General features: G+C 32.3%; 2 protein-coding genes across 3 annotated transcripts in view; both read right to left on the reverse strand.

Moving 5' to 3' along the window:
* Positions 1-7417: 7417 nt before the first annotated feature.
* On the reverse strand, positions 7418-17777 carry LOC111059899. Its single transcript, XM_039422646.1, has 5 exons — positions 17450-17777; positions 14374-14536; positions 12731-12830; positions 9690-9860; positions 7418-8145 (listed from the first exon to the last, which is right to left on the reverse strand). The coding sequence occupies exons 1-5, from the start codon at positions 17524-17526 to the stop codon at positions 7985-7987; spliced, it is 672 nt and encodes a 223-aa protein (XP_039278580.1). The 5' UTR covers positions 17527-17777; the 3' UTR covers positions 7418-7984.
* Positions 17778-19084: 1307 nt separating this feature from the next.
* Positions 19085-21006, reverse strand: part of LOC111059592 (cytochrome P450 4g15) — a 30886-nt gene continuing 28964 nt past the window's right edge. Inside the window, exon 12 of one of the 2 annotated variants that reach the window (XM_039422644.1) lies at positions 19085-20340. In XM_039422644.1, the coding sequence (XP_039278578.1) occupies positions 20162-20340 (179 nt within the window). In that variant the 3' untranslated portion in view covers positions 19085-20161. The remainder of the gene's footprint in view (positions 20341-21006) is intronic. The other variant, XM_039422645.1, reaches the window with a different exon arrangement.

A 21006-nucleotide genomic window follows, 5' to 3' on the forward strand; every position in this document is an offset into this window, starting at 1 on the left:
TAACTTTAACTGAGTTCGGCCTTCCACAGGGAACGGTTCTGTCACCAATTCTATTTCTCCTCTATATTAATGACCTATTGAGACTTGATATAGCTGGTTGTCATTCGATCTCTTTTGCTGATGACACGGCATTGGTCTTTACTGGTTCAAGCTGGGATGAAGCTAAGCGCTTGGCAGAGTCTGGTCTCACACGTGTTAAATCATGGCTTGACCAACAATTCTTACACTGAATGCCAATAAGAGTGTATATATGGTATTCTCACCAGCAGTGAGCTCTCTCCCCAGAGATATTCTGAATACTGGTATCAGAATACACTCTTCAATCTGTCTTGAACGGGAAAGATTGCGGACTGGTGATGGAGATTGTGATTGTCACTCATTAAAAAACGTGAAAGAAACTAAATATCTAGGAGTCTTTGTAGACTCTCATCTTAAATGGAATGCACATATAAATAACATGTGTAAGAAAATAAAACACATAATTCACAAATTCCATAGATTGAATGAGCTCAATGACCCAACTATAATAAAGATGGCTTATTCAGCATATGCCCAGTCCATATTGCAATATGGTATTAGGGTATGGGGTGGAGCATTGGACATCCATTTTAATAAAATCTCCGTAATTCAAAGATATATTTTGAAAGCTGCACTTGGAAGACCAAGACGATATCCCAGCCATAGCCTTTTGCAGAGTTCCCAGTTTTAACAGTGAGACAACTTTACGTGAAAAACTTAATTCTAGCCGTTCATAAGTATAAAAATCTCTTTGAAACTAACATTCCGTCGTATAATTTCCGTTCATCATCTCATTACCGCATTCCTAGAACAAATTTAACAGTATGCCGCAGGCAGTTCATATACATGAGTAATAGATTGATGAATATTTTGCCAGACCAATTAATCTCAGATAGATTTAATAAATCAGCCATTAAAAATATAGAGAGATGGATCAGAAGTAACAATGTTTTTCGCCTCATGTACAGTTAGAATCTACTTTATTAAAAAAAAACTTTTTTCTTTGATATTATTTTCACTAAGTTCTATTTTTTTCAGATATTATATTACTACAATTATTATTATATTAAGTTATTTATTTATTATTACTACCATTCAAATAAAATGTTTAATCATCTTTTATGTTTATGTTAAATTAAATGAAATCTTTTGGTACTCGTTGCTAGCACACAAACTTAGGTTTTGTGGCAACGCCAATTAAATTTTAAGTTAAAATTTTATTTATTCTGTATAAGTATGAAGTATTTATTTATTCATTATTGTTATCTTTATAATTGGCAAATAAATGATTTTGATTTTTGATTTTTGATTGAGAGAGAGTGAGTAGACGGTTGAGAAACAGACAAGAAGGAGGTGGGGAATGAAAAGGAAAAGGAAGGAGAAGGAGGTGGAGGAAGATATATGGAAGGGAAAGAAGGAGGAACCGAGAAGGAGAAGGGAGGAGAGAAGGGAAGATGAGTGAGAAGGTGGAAAACAGAGAAGGAAAATAACACAAAAAGAACATGGTAGAAAGACACTTGATTTCCTTTATTATTGAAAAATAAATAGATTCAAGACGATTGTAGGGGTAGATAAACTAGAGACGTCAACGTGTAAAAGAGAAGGAACCATGATTGTAGGAAAGGTGATATAGAAGTTGGATAAGAAAGAGGGCAAAGGAGGAGTAAGAGAGAGAGAGAGAAAAGAGAAGAAAGGGAGTAGAAAGAGTCCAGGAGAGGGAGCAAGAAATAACAAAAAAATCAAAGAAAAGTGAAAGATAGAGTGAGGAAAACGAAGAGAGAGAGAGACAGATTAGATTACAGTTCTTTGTTCATGAGAGAGAGAGAGAGAGAAGAAAAGAAAAAAGAGAGTAGAAAGAGTCCAAAAGAGGGATCAAGAAATAACAAAGAAAAATCAAAGAGAAGAGAGAGATAGAGTGAGAGAAACTAAGAGATAGAAAGAAAGATTAGATTACAGTTCTTTGTTCATGAGAGAGAGAGTGAGTGAGAGAATGTGTGTGAGAGAGAGTGAAAAGAAGAAAGGGAGTAGAAAGAGTCCAAGAGAGGGAGCCAGAAATAACAAAGAAAAATCGAAGAGAAGAGACAGATAGAGTGAGAGAAACTAAGAGAGTGAGAGAGAGAGAAAGATTAGATTAGAGTTCTTTGTTCATGAGAGAAAGAGAGAGAGAGAGAGAGTGTGTGTGTGTGTGAGTGAAATGGAGAAAGGGAGTAGGAAGAGTCCAAGAGAGGGAGCAAGAGATAACAAAGAAAAATCAAAGAGAAGAGAGAGATAGAGTGAGAGAAACTAAGAGAGAGAGAGGAAGATTACAGTTCTTTGTTTATGAGAGATAGTGGGAGAGTGTGGGAGGGAGAGAGAGAGTGAGAGAGAGAGAGTAAAGAAGAAAGGGAGTAGAAAGAGTCCAAGAGAGGGAGCAAGAAATAACAAAGAAAAATAGAGAGAAGAGAGAGGTAGAGTGAGAGAAAATGGGAGAGAGAGAGATAGAAATATTATAGTTCTTTGTTCATGAGAAAGAGATTGATTGATCGAGTACTTCATTTATGTAGATTACTTATATATACTGGCTATACACTTATATACAATAGCTTACAATACAGCAAAATTATAGATGAATTTACAAATATAAATTAAGAAAATAATTATGAGCTGTATATGAAAAAAAACAATTTGTAATAACTATAGATAAATAGATAATATTGTTATGCATCTAAATAAATTGGCGGAGTTTTGGACATATCAATGTTCATTCTTTGGAAAGAATATTCGAAGTGTTCTTCCCACTAACTCTCTACCAAGAGAAGAGAGAGATAGAGTGAGAAAAACTAAGAGAGAGAGAGAGCAAAATAACAGTTCTTTGTTTATGAGAGAGAGTGTGAGAGAGAGAGTGAGAGAGAGAGAGTAAAGAAGAAAGGGAGTAGGAAGTGTCCAAGTGAGGGAGCAACAAATAACAAAGAAAAGAGAGAGATAGAGTGAGAAAAACTAAGAGAGAGAGAGAGAGAGAGAGAGAAGAAAAGAAAAAAGAGAGTAGAAAGAGTCCAAGAGAGGGAGCAAGAAATAACAAAGAGAAGAGAGAGAGAGAAAAGAGACGATAAAGTGAAAAAACATGATGATGGAAAAATATGAGAAAAGAAGATAAATACGAAGGAAAAGGGGGAAAATGAAAGATATTAGAACGATGGAACAAGAAAAAAAGATGATGATGATGATGATGATGATGATGAAAGGAAAATAAGACGGGATAGAATGAATGGAGAGAGAGGGAGAATGAATGAAGGGAGAGGGAGAATGAATGATCGTGATGGAGAATACGAATGAAAGTGAGAAGGAGAATTATGATAGCACTTATAAGAAGTGAGGAGGAGAAGAAAAGAGAGAAGTAGATTCGAGGAAGTGATGGTAGAGGAAGTGGGGGTGGGAAAAGAGGAAGAGTGAGAGAGTGAGTAGACGGTTGAGAAACCAGACAAGAAGGAGGTGGGGAATGAAAAGGAAAAGGAAGGAGAAGGAGGTGGAGGAAGATATATGGAAGGGAAAGAAGGAGGAACCGAGAAGGAGAAGGGAGGAGAGAAGGGAAGATGAGTGAGAAGGTGGAAAACAGAGAAGGAAAATAACACAAAAAAGAAACATGGTAGAAAGACACTTGATTTCCTTTATTATTGAAAAATAAATAGATTCAAGACGATTGTAGGGGTAGATAAACTAGAGACGTCAACGTGTAAAAGAGAAGGAACCATGATTGTAGGAAAGGTGATATAGAAGTTGGATAAGAAAGAGGGCAAAGGAGGAGTAAGAGAGAGAGAGAGAAAAGAGAAGAAAGGGAGTAGAAAGAGTCCAAGAGAGGGAGCAAGAAATAACAAAAAAATCAAAGAAAAGTGAAAGATAGAGTGAGGAAAACGAAGAGAGAGAGAGAAAGATTAGATTACAGTTCTTTGTTCATGAGAGAGAGAGAGAGAGAAGAAAAGAAAAAAGAGAGTAGAAAGAGTCCAAAAGAGGGATCAAGAAATAACAAAGAAATAACAAAGAGAAGAGAGAGATAGAGTGAGAGAAACGATGATAGTGAGAGAAAGAAAGATTAGATTACAGTTCTTTGTTCATGAGAGAGAGAGTGAGTGAGAGAATGTGTGTGAGAGAGAGTGAAAAGAAGAAAGGGAGTAGAAAGAGTCCAAGAGAGGGAGCCAGAAATAACAAAGAAAAATCGAAGAGAAGAGACAGATAGAGTGAGAGAAACTAAGAGAGTGAGAGAGAGAGAAAGATTAGATTAGAGTTCTTTGTTCATGAGAGAAAGAGAGAGAGAGAGAGAGTGTGTGTGTGTGTGAGTGAAATGGAGAAAGGGAGTAGGAAGAGTCCAAGAGAGGGAGCAAGAGATAACAAAGAAAAATCAAAGAGAAGAGAGAGATAGAGTGAGAAAAACTAAGAGAGGGAGAGGAAGATTACAGTTCTTTGTTTATGAGAGAAAGTGAGAGAGTGTGTGTGAGAGAGAGAGGAAAGAAGAAAGGGAGTAGAAAGAGTCCAAGAGAGGGAGCAAGAAATAACAAAGAAAAATTTGAGATAAGAGAGAGGTAGAGTGAGAGAAACTGGGAGAGAGAGAGATAGAAATATTATAGTTCTTTGTTCATGAGAAAGAGATTGATTGATCGAGTACTTCATTTATGTAGATTACTTATATATACTGGCTTATACACTTATATACAATAGCTTACAATACAGCAAAATTATAGATGAATTTACAAAATATAAATTAAGAAAATAATTATTGAGCTGTATATGAAAAAAAACAATTTGTAATAACTATAGATAAAATAGATAATATTGTTATGCATCTAAATAAATTGGCGGAGTTTTGGACATATCAATGTTCATTCTTTGGAAAGAATATTCGAAGTGTTCTTCCCACTAACTCTCTACCAAGAGAAGAGAGAGATAGAGTGAGAAAAACTAAGAGAGAGAGAGAGCAAAATAACAGTTCTTTGTTTATGAGAGAGAGTGTGAGAGAGAGAGTGAGAGAGAGAGAGTAAAGAAGAAAGGGAGTAGGAAGTGTCCAAGTGAGGGAGCAACAAATAACAAAGAAAAATCAAAGAGAAGAGTGAGAAAAACGAAGAGAAGAGTGAGAAAAACGAAGAGAGAGAGAAAGATTACAGTTCTTGGTTCATAAGAAAGAGAGAGAGAGACAGACAGGGAGAGAGTGTGTGCAAGAGGAAGTAGTTTCAAAGGAAAGACGATTACAATATAGAACAACCATCAGTGCACTATATCTTTTCCATTTATGACCTAGTAGGTCTATATTGGCCAAGTCACGCTATATCCCAACTTTGTAGTTAGAGTAGGCTAGACTTTCTATAACAGATATCCTCATCCTTACATGCAGATAGATGTCTATAATCTAATTCAGTATCACACAACCCTCTTGTACACAGTCTATTCCCTTCTGACGTTGTTGCATGCAATTTCGTGAGGTCTGTTCTATTTTTACATTTTCCGCGATATTTCTGGATTTTCCGGATTTTCACCCATAAGCGGTGTCGGGAAAGGCTTCAGAGTGTACAGAAAAACCTTGAAAACATGCTATTTTTATTACTGTTATCCTTTTATATTCCCATCGATGCGGTGCTATGAAGTGTTGGTGGATTTTGTCTATAACTGACACCTGCCTCTTCTATAGGTTGTAATAGTATTTTACGTAACAAGGATGGTAAGGGGCCTTTTGCAGGCGAGAATGATGTTTCTAGTCGAGGCATTAGCCGAGACTAGGATTTCATTCGAGCACTGCAAAAGACATTCACGTCCAAGTAACTTACACTATTTTTTGTCATAATAATATAGAAAAGAGAAATTGTGGAACAGAAAACATTACCTGCTTGTGCTGACATTACTACATGCATTCTATAAACATAACCTAGTTTACAAGTTTCGAATCAGGAATTTCCTGATTGTAGTTGATAAAATTTCCACCTGGAGCGCTAGAAGGCGGTTTTCGTACCAGTTTTCCCAATTCCCAATTCGGAATAGGAAACATACTCGACAGTAAAGATTTTATTACAGTATAGTATACTGTAATGAGAATCATATGTTTATTTGTTCTACAATCAGCTGTTTACCGGCTTGATTTCATGGATGTAAAACAGCTGAAATTGAATGACTATGACAAAAAATACATTCATGTCCAAGTAATGTACACTGAAGAAGAATAATTGAGAAATATAAAGCATTACTTGCTTGTGCTGACGTTACTACATGCATTCTATAAACATAGCCTAGTTTACAAATTCCAAATCAGGTATTTTGTGAAGGTTGATAAAACTTCAATTTCGAGCGCTGAAGGTGGTTTTTTGTAGCAGTTGTGCTGTTCCTATTTCGGAACTAGGAAACATACTCGACTGTAAAGAAAACATATGGCTTCATTACAGTAAAGCTTAGACCAGTTATATAATAGACACGCTGGGAAGTCTAGTCTCTGAAGCCAACATCTACTGCCATATCTCCATATCGTGACGTCATCATCGGATAAAAAACTTTCAGATTGTGTCTATTTCAGAAGGATGTAAATTATTATTCATTAAAATGGTAAACTCCAGCTGCGCTCCCGCTGAAATAGACACAATCTGCTATGGCAAACAATGTAAACAAACTCTACAGAAAAGTTTTCTATCTGCTGCTGACGTCACGATTTGGAGATATGGCAGTAGATGTTGGCTTCATCGACTTTCAGTATGAATATACAATAGGCCGTGTCTATTCTATAACTGGTGTAAGAAGTAGAGTATGCTGTAATGAGAATCATATGTTCATTTTTTCTTCAAACAGCTGTTTACCGTATTGATTTCATGCATGGAAAACAGCTGACATTGAATGACTATGACAAGAAAAGAATGTTACTCCAGTTATCTACAAGATAATTCCTGAATATTATTCAGTTTTTGCTCAGTTCAATGCCCACACTAAGCCCAAGGTTTGTGAATGGAATCGAGATGAAGAAAAGGAAGAGAAAAAGAAGTAGAGAAAGAGGAGGAAAAAAGAAGAAGAAAAAGAAGAATAGATTTTTTTACATGAAATATACAACTTTTTCAGGATAATTGTTTCTAATAAATTGAAGATTATTCCTGAATACACTTCTCAAATCTTGAGATACGGTATTTATTCTAATAGTCGATATTCCTTCTACATGGAATTTATATTAGTTTTTTTCAAAAACTAAAATACGAGTTTTTTATCATATATTCCAGTTCATTTTCAATTATTATAATTTAATCCTGAAAAATAATTCATTGTCAATCATTGAATCAATAAAAGAATATTCACTCAATCAAAAATCAACGTTTTGGATTCACTCCAACTTTTTTTTGACTTATGATACTGTATTAGGTGAGGAAACTGTAGTGATAGCTATCCATGATGAAGACAAAAGACTATTTTCTAATATCAATAGTTTATTTTGACAAAAAATAGATGGAGTTTTGCTATCTTTTTCCAAAATAAATTCGATAATAAATATTAGGTAATTAGGATAATATTAGGTAAATTAACAATATTCTTGTGTTTTCATCATTTATCTATTTTATAATCAATTCGATCAATACTTATTCCGATACATTATTGACATTTATTCCAATTAGATAATATATCAACATGTTTGAATACATTCCGTTATTTATTTTACACTTATTTCGTTAAAACTCATTTGAATTCATTAAATTTATGATATTCATTCCTGTAAGATTGAACATAAACAGGTTTTAATACACTTGGATCCAGTTGCACAGAAAACTGTGAACCTCCAATCCCGACTTAATTCCAGAAGGACCAATCAGAGAAGCCTTCTTTTTGAAAAAATAATTCTGGATGGTTCTCCTGCAATTTTGATCATGATTAAAATTCAACAGGCTTTTGTGCAACTAGGCCTTGATATTCTCTCCTCTATAATTCATTGTAACAATGTTCACTCGAATACAATTCAAATATTCTATTCAGATTCCAATCAACAGGTTTGAATACACTGCCCTTCCAGCCTACGTCGGCTAGAAGGTGTGGGCTCTCGAAATTGTTGAATGGCCAGCATAGTCGATCGACCAGCCTTGCTAATGGTATCCATGTACTCTGATATACCAAGCGTGCTCCTTTTGTTGAAGAAACTGGGACCTGCAAAAGGAATATTTTCAAAAATTATTAACGATAATAGTAATTAGAATTTTAATTAGAATAGTAATTAGAAAATTAGTTAAATTATTGACCAAACGAAGTGAGGTCTAAGATTCAAGTCGACGGTTTAGCATGTGTTTATATGTTTTAATGTTGCGCATTTACGGCGAACGGCGGTAATAGATTTTCATGAAATTTGACAGGAATGTTCCTTTTTTAATTGCGCGTCGACGTATATAGGTTTTTGGAAATTTTGCATTACAAGGATAATATAAAAGGAAAAAGGAGCCTCCTTCATACGCCAATATTAGAGTAAAAATCAGACTATATAATTATTCATCATAAATCAGCTGACAAGTGATTACACAGATGTGTGGAGAAGCCAATCAGTTTCAATCAGGTACTTGTGGATGAGAATACTGCGTGAGGTCTACTGTTCACAGAACTACTAGTGTACAAGATAAAATAAGATGTCATTATTTCAACACAGTATATCATACAATATATTATTATTATTAATAATAATTTGATTAATTTGAAATAAGCTACAGAAAGAAACCATACATCAATGAAATATGGAAATTGGAGAAAATTAAACCGATATAATTAATGCAATGCGCTTATACTTGTATTTATACAATTTGTAAGTGCTTAAATACAACTTGTAAGTGCCAATATCTGCTAGCTATCACAGAGATCGATAAATCTATAGTAAGCCTTTGCAGCAAGAAAGCTGCAAATCCCACAAAGATAGAAGAGACTATGACAAAGATGAAGAGCTACTCCATCTAATCCTCATCCATGCATTGATTGATTAATCGATGATGTGCTCTATTCATGCAGATAACAATATATAGTGACTCTTAAACTTGTCTATGAATTTATAATCTATATAAATAAAAATCGAGCCTCAAATTTTGACATTCAATAACTTTTTTATGTGTGCACCGAATTTGATGATTTTTTTAGTTGTGTTCGTTATGTTCAGGACCAGGTTTATGGCCAGGTTTATAATCCGACTTCAGGACTCTTTCCTACGGTCCTTCAAAGTTCACATCTAATACTTATGGGAAAAGATTTGTGAGCTGGCCACACACAGAAATAAAAATAAGCTGTTATAATAATTGCGTCATACAACAGCCGTCGGTAGATAATAGGCAAGAGTGTGTGCTGCTCCATAACCGCCCCATGTATTTTATTCTAAACGCCCCGACTAAAAACAAAATGACTGTTGTGTGTGTAACCATCCAGCAGTGCGGCCTCAGGTTGAAGACTTACATGCTCTAAAGACATTGCTTTGTTTCGAATAATTGTGCTGTCTTCGGTGTTCAGAATTATTTGATTTTTAGTAAGTTATTTATTTTGCAGTTGAAAAATTATCTATATAAATAAAATGCGTCTCCTCAGGTGTGCATCCAGCTAAAGTTTGTCATGAGATGCATTAAACTATTCGGCGGTACGAAGTTCGCCAGGCCAGCTAGTCAAATATAATAATCAAGTAATACATAGATTTGATCAACAAAAATCAATTGATTTTTTCTCACCTGAGCAGACCTCTTCAATTGGTGATCGGTAGTTAGGTGCTGAATTGACTGCGTAAACCCTAAACGGAAAAGGATCTCGATATCGCTCACTATTTTGCACTGCCAAATCATCTGAATCACAGTCACAATTATCATTGAATTTCAGAGCTTTGCATTGTATTACTGGATATTCTAGAAAAAATCAATAAAAATACAAGAAAGATAATTTACTGAGATGTTTCATAGACTAGAAAATTAATAATCAGAGACCTCTACAATAAACCAGACATTGTAAGTGACATAAAATGTAGGAGATTACAATGGGCTGGGCACATACTCACAAGAGGAAAAGAGTCCAAGCTGAAACAAGTTTCAACATCCAACCCTCTATAGTGAGGTCCACGTTATAATGGCAGTGTAGGAAGATAGGAGAAAAGGGTTGCCAGATCTCAGCCTTTTGAGTTTCGACCCAATCAGCTGATACTGGTGTAATTTTATCGATCATTATTGTTGAAAATAGTTGATCATATTTTATTTGTCAAGAAGATATATTTTTCAAAGATGTAATGATAAATGTTTATGATTGAGATTAAATATTTTGTCAATTAGTTGAATTTTTACATTGTTGATAAACGATGTGGCAACATCGCAATGCATGAAAGAGATAGCGCCATCTGCTTTGTTGAACAATAGACTGGGATAGCAACACCATTGCAAATCACACACTGCCATTATAACGTGGACCTCACTATAGGAAGAAGACCCCGTGGGAGACCAGGACAGAGATGGTGGCAACAGGTTAAGTCTGACAAGGAGAGACTTGGAGCGACAGAAAGAGATGCTGAGGAGCGAACTACGTGGAGACAGTTTGTTGGTGCGGCCAAATGTCAACTTAGATAGCCTATAAATGGCCCTGGGAGTAAGTAAGTAAGAAAATTAATAAAAAATTCTAAGTATTTACTTGTGTAAAATCCTAGTACACAAGTCGTATAATTGATTTAAAATGTATTTTGTGAAACAATTGAATAATTTTTAAACATTATCTACGGTAATGTTTTGTAGACTACAAAGTTATCCAAAAATTCAATGAATTTGATGAAAAGTTGACATATTGAGATGGACTAGTCTACAAAATTGAAAAGATTCAGTTCAGTAGTTAATGTATTTGAAAAATAACTTTTGTTGGAAATAAATATGTAATTCCAATCCAAATTGCTACCACCTTACATTTTTTTAGTTATTTTCAAAAAAAGAAAATGATATAGCATTTATAAATTTCGATGCACTTTGTGTCGACAGGAATATGAATCTGTAAACCCACTATAAATTTATCATATAATAACAATTCCTTCTCCTTTTTTTCCTTTTTCCTTCGTCCTGGTACCCCCGGAAGAAGGGAGTTCATTACATAAAATATACATACATATCCGGGTCCCGTTCCAGCTAGTGCCGGGTCTGGGTGTTTACAATGCCTCTCCATCTTGTTCGGTCCTCCCACCATCGCTCGTCCTCCACCTGCCGCCATTGGTGTCCTCTCTTCTCCACTTCGTTGGCCACCGAGTCTGTCCATCGTCGTCGCGGTCGTCCTCTTGGTCTTCTCCCTTCAATCCTCATCTCCACCATTCTCCTTGGCAGCCGATCCTCTCTCATTCTCTTCATGTGCCCAAACCAGCGTAGTCTCATACTTTCAACCTTTTCCCTTATACTCCCCATGTTCAATTCTCTTCTTATATCCTCATTTCTAACTCTGTCTCTTCGTGTCTTCCCCTTTATTGCCCTGAGGAACCTCATAAAATATTACATAAAATGTAACAAACAAAAATGAAAAATACACTTATAAAAAGAAATCTTACAAACAAAAATTGAAGAATAATAAACAAAGCAATTTTCTTTCCAGTGGAAAATTTCAACAAAATTATATACCAGACGAAATATAAATTCTCCAAAACCTTCTAAAGAAGGTTTGACTGGATGAGTCAAGTTTTACATTATATTTTTATAAGAAAAAAAAACATAGAAATAGTTTTACATTATATTTTTATAAGAAAAAAAACATAGAAATAGTACATTGATATAATCAATCAGTGATCTCAAAATAATTATATTTAATTCAAATCATAACAAAAGAAAAATAATTGTAAATCTTAAGTAGAAAATATATTTATTGTAATACATTGATAATAATTCATTCAATTATTGTATTGTGTAGCAATATGTAGCAATAGTATATTAAAAACAATGGGATTTCAGTTGTTGCTTATCGCAAATAATAATACACAAGAAAATAAAGTAGATAAAAAAGTATCAATCAAATTCACTCAAATTATTCAACAGAAAGTGTTTTATCTTATTTTTAACAATTGAAATTCTATCCAGAACAATTAAATCATCTGGTAACTCATTGAAAATAGTAGGTACAAGATAACTAAGTTGACATTTATCATGATGGTTATTTTATTCGGGCACAATAAACCTCCTATATGCAGCTCCTTGTTTTCGCTCATGCAAAATTCTACTTGATGCTTTAAAGTTATTAGAAAAATAATTATTTAATAAGATATCATATTTGAAGAGATCGCTTACAGGAAGAATGCTAATTATAATAATAATTCCTTTCCTTTCCTTTTCCTTTTTCCTTCGTCCTGGTACCCCCAGAAGAAGGGAGTTAATTATAGAAAATATAACAAACAAAAATGAAAAATACACTTATAAAAAGAAATCTTACAAACAAAACAAATGAAGAATAATAAAAAAAGCAAGAATGACAAAAGATAAGAAGATTCCCTTTCAGCAGAACATTTCAAATATTATAAACCAGACGAATTATAAATTCTCCAAAACCTTCTAAAGAAGGTTTGACTGGAGGAGTCAAGTTTTACATTATATAAAAAAACCATAGAAAAAGTACATTGATATAATCAATCAGTGATAATAATAATGATAATAATAATAATAATAATAATAATAATAAATACTAAAATGACTTGTCTTTTTCACTACAAACAAGTAAGCCTGGTAAAAACGATCATTGCTTTTTCATAGCTAGTACAACTAACTCTCACCTTTTTTGGTGTTATATGTCGATGAATTATTCATTGAATTCATGATGTTATCGTTCAATTGACAGCCACACTCACGCAACGCAGTCACTAAGCCTTGTTTCTGTAATAGTTAAACGCTGTAAAAATTGTTTGAACCGTGCAAAAATCAAATAAACTAAACTATTAAATATTATTTCAAGGCGATTATTGAGTCTCTTGCTCTTAAAATCAACGAATTTAATCACAAATAATAATAATAACAACTTTATTCTCGCAAAGAAAGCACAAACAATAATCACAAAAAATGCAAAAAATAATATGTTGGCAATAGAAGTGAAAGTAAAAATAAAAATAAAAATGAAATGTCTATATCGTACAGTACCTATTTCAAAATACAAACAGCCTCTAATAAAATAAACATCAGAATTAACAGAATAACAAAAGTAAAAGAAAATTAGTATAACAGATGAACAGAAATGAAAGAACAAAGTGGCTGTCCATTCAATAATAATAAGAAAAACAATATATCTATAATAAGAAAGAAAAACTGTATATAGACATAACAGAACATGTCATTGCACCAATAAATCTTAGCGAAAATAATTCTGTATGCAAATAATTTCACGAGAAATACAGGAGAGGAAAATATATTTACAACAAATCAACAAATCAACAAATACAACATACTATGTTTTGTAAATTAATTCTCAAATCAAAATAAAATAGAAACAACCCTCGAGAATATTTCTTCAAACAGAATCACAATGTTAAAGTGATAGCCTAAAGTTATTAAATAAAAAATGAAACCCGAATACAGGAGCATCAGAGCAGAAGAGAAAAATATCTTTACAACAAATACAAATGTTTTGGAAACCATTTCCCAAATCGAAATAAAATAGGAACAACCCTCAAATAATGGATAGAAGAAAGAGAAAATAATTTGAGAGTTTGTTCTGCTGCACTAGATAACCTTACAAGAAGTCTAACCTGTTATCATTTATATTAAAATAAAAAATGTGAGAAGACTAAATGTTATCATTTATGATATGTCTATGTTCGGATGGACACGTTAAGCCGTCGGTCCCGGCTGCCTAAAAAGCAGTCAGAGGCCCTGGAATTGATCAGTTGCGACCTGAAAACTCTGACACCAGACCTGAGCCAGCCAGGTAACACGATATTATTATTTTATCATTTAATATTTTTGTAACTCACTCGATTTTTGTTCAAATAAATGAATATTAGCTTTTGTACTGAATAAATTCTATTTTTCCACTCATTTGTTCTAATTATTAATTAATTAGTAGTGTACATCAAATTGATAGTTAATCCAATTAAAGTATCTATCTCTTGATGCTCGATAAAGGTGCAATCATACAATTTATCATATAAAAACAGAATCAGCACAGAAAAAATTGTTTGTTATTCTCTTCAAATAGGCTACTCTTCTCTCTGGAGTCAGATTTCTCAGTTTTGGAATGACAATATTATAATAGTTTTTAGCGAGATAATTGTGATAGAAAAATGTTTTTCATTTCTCAAGTGTGTTTGCTCAGCTTGCTTTTGCAATCTTATTACCCAATTAAATTTATTAATTTTTCTACAAAGAATAAAAAATAAAATGAATATGGTCAACTCAATGTTTTTCAATATTGTGTTATACCTACCTTATCATTGTATTCAAGATGTTCCCCAAACTGATTATCAGCTTCTCCACATTCAAAATCGATCGGTTTTGGCTGATAATAAGTTACATTGGAGGAATCATAGCAATCCCTTTTATATAGAGTCTCTTCATTGTTTCTAGTCCATTCTGGAGGTTTTGGGGGTCTTGAATCATGTGATAATCAAATCAAAGTTATAAATTAAAAGAATAATACGTTGATATTGTCAATACCACTTTCATTTATTCAAAAATCAATTCATATTAAATTACAGAACCAGGTTTCATGGTAATACCTACCACATCTTCAGCTGAACCAAATATATTCACAAAATTAAATTCATGACAAAATGAACTGGTTGGATTCATGAGAGCAGAATAATTTTAATAATTATTATTTAAATAAATTTCACGAATGGAGACAACCATTGTTGAATATTCTATAAGGCAGTTAAGATACAGTTAAGACTCATATTATGAGAATCGTATAACTGTACTATCAGTACTTTTCTTTATTGATTTATTTTCATCCCCAATAATATTCCGTACTTGTATAACTGTACTATCACCTTCGCAAGTGAACTATATATTCTATTATATTACTTTACTGACTGGATTTATTATTCTTAATTCTTTCTCATAATATGTACATCATCAAAATATTGTATTGTAACTCATATTACTATTTAGAGTATTAATATCTGGGACCGAGCTTCGCTCTGGAGTGGAAAAGAATGAAAAATTTATTACGAAATAAGAAATTATAATAAGATTCATAGTTCTTACAGAAATGTTCTATCTAATCACAGTAAATTGAGATTAATTCCCAGAGGAATGCAAAAATTTCCCTCACAAAGGCCCGGTTGCACAAAAGCCGGTTAAATTTTAATCCTGATAAATTTCAAGTGAACCAAATCAGAGAAGACCATTTCAAAAAGATGGATCTAATGGAATCAATCAGGATTGAAAATAACCCGGCTTTTTTGCAACCGGCACCAAGTACTTGATTGAATTATTACAAAAGTTCAACAGCTGAGTCATAATTTTGACACAGTCCCACACACATGAACTCGCTCACTCACTTCCATCATCAACAGACGACGAAATAATTATTATCAGCTGTTTTTCCAAGGATGAATAATAATAATGATTATCCTTTTAATGTCCTTCAGCGAGTTTTCTCAGGGATGAGACCAAGTGCAATCGAATCTTTATATTATAAACCTACTATGTTCTGAATTTCGTGAGAATCGTTAGAGCCGTTTTCAAGATCCGGTGAAATACAAACATAAAAACATTTAAACATCCAAATATATCAACAGAAATTGCTCGTTTAATTGTATAGGATATCATTCTTAAAAGACAGTATTCTATTGCAAAACCAACAATAAATGAGTCTACTCATCATTGCTAAACTATTGTAAAAGTATATTTAAAATTGAGTATTTATCCCATCGATATATACGAGTAAATAATATATTAATTAATTGGCCCTAATATTTTGTAGAGTTTTCGTAATTTCCAAATTTTTTATTTGAATCAAAACCTTATATCCATTTGTTTTACTCTAAGCCTGATCCAAAATACTGGATATGACAAATATAGAATATTAATAAGGTGAAATAAAAACGACATATGTTTAATATTGTGGAACTGACAATATTGTTTCTATTTTACCTTAATATGAAGAAATTCCTCAATATCTCTGTTTATAGTGTAAATTTAATACAGAATATTATTGAGGATAAAAACAGCTGTAAAGTAGCTGAAAGTGAGTGTCTAATTTTTGTATTCAAATGTTTTAATTTATTTCAATTAATTTAATTGAATTTCGGATTGATTATTGTTTTTCGGCTTTATATCAACATTGTGAAATTCAAAATCAATTTTATATCTGTGTTATCTTCCTCGGATGGTGCGGAAACTTTGGCAGAAATCAAAATTTGAACTTAACCTAATTGTTTGGACTATTTTTAATATGTGAAAATCCAGGAACTGAAGAAGTTTTGGGCAATTGCCTGTTTTTTCTTTCCTAATTATAGTATGTGTATCACCTTGAATAAATAAATAAATAAATAAATAATAATAAATCAAAAAAGAAGAACTAATAATATAAAATGTAACAACAGGTTCTCATGAAAAGAGAAAATTATTTCCCAATATCACGACTTTATAACTGAAATAAATTTAAAAAAATAAATTTCTGATATTAGGCAATATCCTTCTTTTTTCACCATGGATGAGTAATACCTTCTAATATCGAGGCACTGAGCTTTGCTCGTTATTTTTATTTATTGATAAACAGAACATAATTCTCTAAAATCATCGTGTGTATTATATTTCACCAACGTTAGTAGACTGTCTACTAACTTTGATATTTCACAGCTGGCTATACGTCATCTTATGAATTATGGACATGCAATATTTTGATTCTTCACATACCTTACTCACTTTTTTACTATCCACAGCTGTTTCAGCCAAGGATGAATTATCCTTTTAATGTCGTTCAGCGAGTTTTCTTAAGGATGAGACTTAGAGCAATCAAATCTTTATATCATAAACCTACTATGTTCTAAATTTCGTGAAAATCATTAGAGCAGTTTTCGAGATCCGTTAAACATAGATAACCAGTAAAACAAAATAAAACTTGTAGCACTCTTTATTTATTAAAAAACTTAAAATAGTTGAACAACTAGTTTCGGTTCTAAAACCATTTTCAGGTTCAACCGAAACTAGTTGTTCAACTATTTTAAGTTTTTTAATAAATAAAGGGTGCTACAAGTTTTATTTTGTTTTATTAATTTAAAAGCAGCCCATTTCAATAAGTGTTTTATAGATAACGAGATATAAAAATAGCCAGATATAGAAATAACCCCAGATATAAAAATAACCAGATATATAAATCCAGAAATTGCTAGCTTAATATAATAGGATATTTGGCGTAATTCTAGGTCCAGCGCCATTAGACTATACCTGTCATCAAATTTTTTGTTGAGATCGATTCAGTAAATAGCATCAGGCCTGGAATGTAGCCCTATATCTCGCCTTATACAGTACGGTACCAGAATTAAAATACTTACTTTTTAATAATAGATCGGGAATAAGGGTTACGGAAGTCATCTTGATAAGTGCTTAGGTATGATTCTCTATTTCTCATTGCCTGTTCACCGTAAATAATTTATTTTAAAGGTTATTTTGGAAATTGTGATATACTTTTGAACTGAAAATTCCCCTTACTTGTCTGAATTTTGTTTAAATTAAGTTCACATTGAAGATAAATTGATAGAAAACTAGAATTTGAGGATTACTTAAAAGTTATCTATGAGAATTTTAAAAACCAAGGATTTAGATAATGTTTTTCCAAAGTATTGTACATCAGTAGGCTGTTAATTAATTATGTTTACTGTTTACAGCTGTATAGGAGACAGAGTTTCACATTCTCATAATAATCAAGAAACATATAAAAAATTTTCTTCTTCGAGAGCTTTATGATTTAAAATTGTTTCAAATAAAAGAGACCGCCAATAATAGCTAGCTCAGCAAATATTTATCTTCGGAATTTATCTATATGATCATCAGCCAAAGCAGGATTTGTGGAAAGATTGTGGCCCGGTTGCACAAAAGACAAAAGCCTTAAATTTTAATTATGATTAAATGCTACAACAAACAATTGGAAAAGACTTTTTTGAAAATAATGCTACTTTGATTGGTATTTGTGGCATTTAACATTTATCACATTTAACAGGCATTTATGCAACTGAGCCTCAGGTTCCAAAGTTATAAAAGAGATTGTGTCAGGACTCCAGTATTCACAGAGTGTGAAACAAAAATTATTATGAAATGAATTCTTTAAAAACTGGCTCCTAAGCGGTATAAATCATTACCATCGTATTACAAAAAATTCTTTGATGAACCCAGAATGTTTCATTTTCAAATTAAATTGTTCTTGTGAAGATATGTTCAAAAACTCAAACTTGGCAGGTATTTTGAAAGTTAGCAATTTATTTAAGAATCTGTTGTTGGTTATCCATCTTGTTTCCACTATAATTATCACTATTAAATTTTATAAAACTTTTAAGTTAAAAACACTCACATTATTTGATGTGGCGACGTCCGTTTCGTGCTGGTATCGCACATTTTCAAGCCAAACAGGAACTGCAGAAGGAACTGCACTTATTTAAGAAACTTAAGAATAGCTATAATTACAATAAAATAATTAGTTCAAGTCAAAATAAAACCTGTTTTTAAAGAAACGTTATTAATCCTTAATCTTACACAAAATTCCTCAATTATACCCTCATGTCGAAATTGAATTATTTATGTGAAGATTTGTTTACTGTTCAAAAACTCAAACTAGATAGGTACCTATCTTGAAAGTTAGCAGTCCAAGAAAGGCGAGGATGGCCAATTAAAAAAAATAATCAGATAAAATAAAACATGTTTTGAAGTGATAAATCACACTAATTTGAAAATGGATTCGCACATATCAGTGACAGTTAAAAATACCGGTACAGTGAGAATATAATTCCCATACGTTCTTATAGGACTATTCATACTCGCTAGGCCGCGCTGAGTGTGAACAGCCCAGTCAGAACTTATGGAAATTATATTTTCACTGTACCGGTCACTTTCACTGTCACTGGTGTGTTAGAACCCAGCTTTATTCATTTTAGTATGGAATAATGAGAGAGTTTAATTTGATTGATAAAAACAATACCATTAACTACTGAGAACTTTATTATAAGAAACAAAAGTCCAGTATAACAAATAAGATAATAACGAATGTGACAAAGAAACAGATCAGTTGTACTGTATTTGAAAATATAAAAGTTATCAACAAAACTCCAAACGTTTATTAGTAAGAAATTTAACAGTCACTGGAGATCAGCAATATTTATTGACGAAAAACACAGAGAAAACATTAGTGATGAATAAAAGTTGGAACAAAAAACAAGTTATAATATCAACAATAACTTATAACTAAGGCAAACGGACAAACTTAATCTATCAACAATTTTTTGTGTTAATTAAACAATTTTTTAACAATTTATTATCAGGCCCATATCCTGATAATGTTTTGTAGAAATTGTTTTAGAAATAAATTGATAGGTTTTCAGAAAACTCCAATAAATGTTGAATGCGATTTTTCTGAAAATACAGTAACTATATGCATTTTGTAACTTTTTTATAAATTCGTTATAATATTATGACAATATTTTAGTGTTTTATCATGAAAATATATCTTCTCATTGTCCAATTGAATCATCGATCCCAATAAAAAATATCAAGTGACTTAATATTTATAAACTCAATTATTATTAATTTCTATAAAATATATAGGAAATAACTAGGAACATTATATGAAGGATATCATGGACATAAAGACGAGCTTGTATATGATTTATATTGATAATAAAGTATTATAATAGGGCTAAGTAGATGTTTAATAATTATAAAAAATAACTAGTACAGTACCTTTGTAATATTTTCAGATTTAACAGGACTAGTTTCGACATCTATGTCATTCTCAAGTGTCCTTCTTAATGCTTATTCCATTTTTTGAAAAAATACACTTGAAAATGACATGAAATTTGAAATTTAGTCGTGTTTAATTTGAAAATTAACAAGGGTAGGCTACTAGCTATTTTCTATAGTTTTAGATTAATGTTTCATTTGACATGACTTAAAGGAAATATTAATGTATACACGAGCTATAAGGTATGCAAGAAGGGGTTCGCATATCATTTTAGTTTAATTTGATTTTTAGTTTATTCATTTAGTTTAATTTTTATTCATTTCTTAGCATTATAATCGCGACGTGACTCGATGCGACACATGAAGCCATCAGTTCTCTTGAGAATGATGTCGGCCTGCAGCTTCCATTTGTCGTAATGGAGTCCAGGGAGTACCTTGTAATATCTCAAAACTGTGGCTAGGATCACCTTCAGTTTCAGCATGGCATATTTCCTACCTGTGACAACACACCAAGAATGGGAATAATCAGTGATGGTATCAATCAATCAATCAGTTATAAAGATCAAATTTGAAATTATTTAGACTAGAAATGTATGTTATAATAATAATAAAATCGAATATTTGAGATGAAGGCTTTATAAATTCGTAAACTTTCCTTTATACCCACGCACTAGCAAGAAACTTGAGTGAGCATCACTTCAGGAAAAAATAAATTCATCTGAATACCACCAAATAAATCATGGAAATGCCTCATTATTATTGATTCATTGATACATTTCTGTAAACATGTCTACTATCCCAAATAATGGCACTTGATCATGAGTTAAAATTGCATGTAATAGTTAATGTCTACTATTGAATGTGTTTTCGCCACACTGCACAGAAAGCAGCTGTTTTCTAGTCCCAACGTAGATCTGAAAGACATTGTTTGCAGACGACTCTCGTCTGACGTCAGAACAGGTTTCTTTCCGGCCTAGGCCGGAAAGAGTATCCTTTCCAGCCGCTAACATGGAACTAAGAAAGGTGATCAAAAAACAGCTGATCAAAAAACTTTTCATTATTTGTGTTCATTATTCAATAATTAAAACATTTATAATAATATCATCTTATTGTCATTTGAAAGAATAAAAAAGTATAAACTCAACCTCCCACATAATTGAAC

The sequence above is a fragment of the Nilaparvata lugens genome, chromosome 3 (assembly GCF_014356525.2).
Source record: "Nilaparvata lugens isolate BPH chromosome 3, ASM1435652v1, whole genome shotgun sequence".
In the NCBI taxonomy this organism is placed as follows: domain Eukaryota; kingdom Metazoa; phylum Arthropoda; class Insecta; order Hemiptera; family Delphacidae; genus Nilaparvata; species Nilaparvata lugens.

What these genes read in the sequence shown, in the direction of transcription:
- LOC111059899 (XM_039422646.1), bottom strand. Translation starts at nt 17,526, where the DNA reads ATGAGAAATAGAGAATCATACCTAAGCACTTATCAAGATGACTTCCGT. An exon ending in TCCCGATCTATTATTAAAAA is followed by an intron (nt 14,537 to 17,449) that starts GTAAGTATTTTA and finishes ACATGATTCAAG; the next exon opens with ACCCCCAAAACCTCCAGAAT. An exon ending in GACATATAACACCAAAAAAG is followed by an intron (nt 9,861 to 12,730) that starts GTGAGAGTTAGT and finishes GATTTTTTCTAG; the next exon opens with AATATCCAGTAATACAATGC.